A 4,911-nucleotide genomic window follows, 5' to 3' on the forward strand; every position below is an offset into this window, starting at 1 on the left:
CCCCCCCCCCCATTCTTTCCCTCCCTCTCTGCCTCTCCCAACTCTTGCAGTCAAACCTCGAAGCCAGCGCAGGAGGAAGTAGTCATCAGCCTTGGGCAAGGTGGGTAGCAGGTCCTGGAGGTTCTCCTGGAACTAAGGTGGGGATATGATGGTCAGAGATACTCTTGTGACCCATCTGCAATCCTCATCTGCCACCTGGGGACCCTGCATAGTTAGCACCTGCCCTGAACCACTTGGGTATCTGGGAATGGTCCCCCTTTAGCCCACCATAGGAGGAAGGAAGCATTGGGTCCTTCTTAAACTTGGGGGAGCCTTGCCCCCACAAGACTCTCATTCCACAAGTCTGAGGCAAGGCCATGGCATCCTTGTTTTCACACACACACAAAAAAAATTAGTAATGTCACCCCGATGGTGCCTCTTGGAGGCCTGGATTTGGAGGCAAGTTACATAAACTCTCTGAGGCTCAGTTTCCTCATCTGTAAATATGGATAATGATAAATTTGTGCCAGTCAAAGGAAAGTGTGCATGTAAAGCAGTTTAGCATAAGGCCTGGCTCAAGGCAGGTGCCTCACACAACAAATGTGGCCTGCTGGATGCTCTGGACAGTGAAGCATCTGGGGACAAAACTAGAGGTCACTAAGAAGGGACTGCAAAAAAGGCTTTGGGGGGATTGGAGGAAAGGAGGGCAGACAGTCCACTGGAAGGTGCCTTTTTTTTCTTTCTTTCTTTTTGTTTCATTTGGTGGTAGCTTTTGCTCCTGGCAAAGTTTAGAAAACCTCTAGGAGTTTGGGCCTGAGATTGAGGCTTTGGTCTGGGATAGAAAAAAAAGATCTCACTTCTATAGGAACAGAGGGACCTGAAAGCAAGGGCCATGTTTAGAGGTGAATCTGTGAATCTGATTTGGGGCTCAGAAACAGATATAAGCAAAGCTACAGGAAGTGTTCTTGATGGTTATCCACCAAACCTCCTTTAGCTTTAGGAAGGATATTTAAAATAAGAATGTATTCCTGTGTTGTTTACACAACAAAAAAGGGAATAATCAGTTTACACATTTCTTGGTGTTAACAAGTAACAGGCACCTAAAACAGACATTGTTGCACATGAAAACTCCTACAGCCTCTGGGCACCTGAGGAAGCTTTTTGGCAGATATGGAAGGGAATGAACTCCCCCCCCCCACACCCCAGAAAAGCCATAACACTGCACTCCTCATATCCTCCAGCTTACTGAGTTCCCTCATTTGACCCTCAGGATGTGACCTGATACAGGAGGTGCAAAGGTCGTATTCGATTTTGAAGATGAAACTGAATCTGGGGTGGGTGGTGGAGAATCTTCTCCCCAGAACAGAGTAGGAAAAGTGGCAAGGGCCAGGAGTAATCCATGTCTTCTACCCTTGCCAGGATCACATAATTCTTCAATGAGCATCAAGAAAAAGAGAAAGCTTCCAAGCAGGTGCTGGGGAGGGTCTAAAGTAATGTGGAATAAACTCTTCTCTACCATGATGCCATACGGAGACAGCAGCATCTAGCAGTGTAACTAGAATTGGTCAACACCTGGTCAGGCTGATGATATGTTGTGGTGTGAACTGATAAATACAATCAATAAGAGTGTAAGTTATAAGTTATAGATTAGTTTAAAAATATAGATTATAGATATAAGATTTTGATGAGTGAGATAAGACAATTATAAAGCAAGAACAGGCCTAAGACTCCATTTTGCTGCCTTCTATAAAACACTGCTACAAGAGCTGTTTCTGAGAAACTGAAATCAAAGCTGTTTCCTTATTTTAAAAATTGTCTTTCTGTACTTTGTATCCCACAAATTGTACCCTACTCAGGATGCAGCGGTGGTCATGGTGAGCTCCCACTGGGTTTGAATGCCCTTGTAGGTCTACATAACTTTGAAGTAGATTCTCACCCACCGTACCCCCACCCAAATTCAGGATGCGACTGTCCAGCACCTGCTTGAACGGGGATTGTTGTCAACTGAACTGCAAAGCTAATGCTTTTTTTTTGCTTCTGTTTATCGCTTACTTGCTGACTGGAAAATTCCAGTCCTGCCTAGAGCCCATAGGTCCCACTTATTAATGTTTTAATTTCTATGATTGGCTAGCTTACATGATGCTAAGCAAGTCACTGAGTTGTGGTTTTTGTGCTTATATTCTCTTTGGATGGACCAGGAAGCTGCTGTCCTCCCACAGAGCTTGAGTCTCTGCTGTGGGTGACAGTCCCTAGCCAGGTAATTATTTATCTCTTTTGATTTGAAATTCGGACTTAGAGTGCTTTTTGAGGCATCTCCCCATAACATATAGACCTCTGGGACCATGGAAAACTTTTCCCTATTCTTCCTACTTTCCTCCTTTCTCCCGTGTTTTAAAATAATAAGAATTCATTACGTTAAATAATGGGAAAAATAAGAATAAACTTTTTACATTGTGTAAAGCTCTGACCCACAGGCATATCCATTATAATTCATCCCCAAAGGCCAAGTGTCCAAGTCCCTTTGAAGAGCTTCGTGTTAGGGGCTTCCCTGAGGGCATCAGCAGTGGGAAGGGCAAGGACTCACCAAGGGACCCCATCTCCTTCATCTCAGGACCCTCCTTAACTGGGGACCTCTCTCCTTAACTCAGGACCCTCCACCTAGGGATCCCTCTCTCACCCATAGGTGTTTTTTTTTGTTTTGTTTTGTTTTGTTGTTGTTGTCTTGTTTGTTTTTCATCTAGGGGACCCTGAGTGGATTCCCAATTCCCAAGCCCCTTTTCTTCACCTTGAGTCCTCATTCCTACCTGGAAGTCCTCAAAATAAATCATTCCCCAAGAATTTTAAGCTACCCTTTCCTTCACAAACAAAGTGTGAGCCAGGGTTGTGTCACCTAAGACATATACATTCTCCCCTTTTCCCATGATCGTGTCCCTCCCAAGTGCACCCACCAAGACTATCTCAAAATCATCAAAACCCCCTCCAGTTTCCTTTATTTTTTAATAATTTTTATTTTTTGACCACAGAGAGAAAGCTTAGGCCCCGAGGAGTTAGAGAGCCATGAGAAACCAAATAAACAAATGTCGCAATCTGAGCACAAGATCTGAGAATCCCTTCAGCCCAAGGCTCACGCCACCCCCTCCCCAACAAGCGGGGGAACAAAGGTCAGGGCAGGGTGGTGGGGATCCCGCAGGGCTGGAAGGCAGAATCTGCCTGTAGAGTCTCCCAGGGAGGTCTCCCGCCCAGGGCACTGCTGCACAGGGGCCTCCGAGCTGTGCCCTGGACAGGCAGGCAGGACTGTGGCACTCCCCGAACTTCGAGTTCCCGATCCTACCCTAAGGACTCCAGACCCGTGAGGCGGCGGATGATTGCTGGATCCCTCCCCAAGCCTCCCTGCCCGCCAAGCCCCTCACCTTGGCCAACGCCTCCTGTTGTTGGGGGCTCAGGTCCCCTACTCGGCCGCTCATGGTGTCCGGCGGCACGGAGGGGTGCCGGGCGCAGATGTGCAGATCGCTTCTGCCTGCCCTGCCCGCCGCCTGGCTTCGCCGCTAACACCGCCGCTGCCACCGCCGCCTGGTTTTACCTGTCCGGGTCAGATATTGGTTCCGCCCTGATCCGAGAGCCGCTGGTCCTGCCCTGCCCTGACGGATCCCGTGCCACCACAGGAGTTTCTGCCCCAATCGCCAATCGCACCCTACCCGGGGCGCCGAGGTGACTCACCCCAAGAGAGTCTGGGGCAGCGGGTGGCCCCACCTCCAGGTCTTCTCTAAGTGCTCCTCCCGATTCTCAGGAGGCAATGAAGAAAGGATACGTGGAGGGGTTTCAGATCCCGTTCTGAGCAACCTGGAGGAATTTTTATAAACCTCCGGACATCGATGTACCCAGTCCTTTTGCCTAAGGAACCCCTAGCCCTCTCCCCTGACTTGGAACACAGGCTGGACTCTGTCAATGCTCACTGGGTAATAAGGGAAACCCTTACCTGACAAATAGCTCTGGCCCTCAAAATGTTGGGAAGGCAAATTGGTGCCCATGAGTTAGCAAAATGCCTGGCATTTTGTGCTCAGGAAGTGTTGGCTCTTAGGAAGAAACTTATGAAACTTTTTAGGAAGTTTCATAATTATTGAGGATGTCACCAGAGCCAGGAGACATAAGGGTAGAGATCCCCATGTGGCCCATTTGGTGAGCCCAAGTGCAATCCCAAGGTTGCTGATGAGAGGGAGCTGAGCTAACTTCCGGGAAGGAGAAGGAGATGGTAAACAGGCCACTGAGAACTTTTCCCTCAGTCCTCCCATTGGGTCACACCAAGTTCTGGATCTGAGATGACCAGTGCCTTGATGTGCTGTGAGTATAAAATACAAACCAAATTTCAAGGACTTGGTAAAAGTAAAAAATCTTACTCATTTTTTTTCCTGTTGATTACTTGTTGACATGATAGTTTTTGATATGAGATAAATATAATATTATTAAAATTAATTTTACCTGTTTATTTTTATTATTTTAAATTTAAATTATATTTAAATGTAAATTTATATATATATTTATATATAAAATATATTTAAATATAAATTTTTATATATAAATATACATATAATTTTATATAGGGTAGTTTTAGGTTCACAGCCCTTTCCTCTGATACATCTGAAAGAACAGCATTCCCAAATAGCCCCAGTCCCCACATAGCCACCAACTCTAGTATCAGAATGGGACATTTATTATAATTTATAAACCTAATTGATATTCTGTTCTCACCCAAAATTCAAGGCTTATATTAGTGTTCACTCTGGGTATTGTTCATTTTATGGATTGTTACAACTATAAGATGACACGTATCCTATTGTTGCATAATCCTATAGTTCCACTGTGCTCTGTGCAGTTTTTTTCTTTTCTTTTCTTTTCTTTTTTCTTTTCTTTTTTTTTTTTTTTTTTTTTTTTTTT

General features: G+C 45.4%; 1 protein-coding gene across 3 annotated transcripts in view; it reads right to left on the reverse strand.

The window, feature by feature from the left end:
• The window catches only part of LOC107158477 (SEC14-like protein 4), a 17,855-nt gene extending 13,690 nt beyond the window's left edge, over positions 1-4,165 (reverse strand). Inside the window, exons 1-4 of one of the 3 annotated variants that reach the window (XM_048798231.1) lie at positions 3,956-4,165; positions 3,697-3,819; positions 3,390-3,559; positions 57-132 (exon numbers count right to left, since the gene is read on the reverse strand). In XM_048798231.1, the coding sequence (XP_048654188.1) occupies positions 57-132; positions 3,390-3,443 (130 nt within the window). In that variant the 5' untranslated portion in view covers positions 3,444-3,559; positions 3,697-3,819; positions 3,956-4,165. Of the gene's footprint in view, positions 1-56; positions 133-3,389; positions 3,672-3,696; positions 3,840-3,955 lie in introns of those variants that run through there. The other 2 variants (XM_048798232.1, XM_015504909.2) reach the window with 2 other exon arrangements.
• Between the last annotated feature and the right edge of the window lie 746 nt (positions 4,166-4,911).

This window comes from Marmota marmota, unplaced genomic scaffold, assembly GCF_001458135.2.
Source record: "Marmota marmota marmota unplaced genomic scaffold, marMar, whole genome shotgun sequence".
Lineage (NCBI taxonomy): Eukaryota > Metazoa > Chordata > Mammalia > Rodentia > Sciuridae > Marmota > Marmota marmota.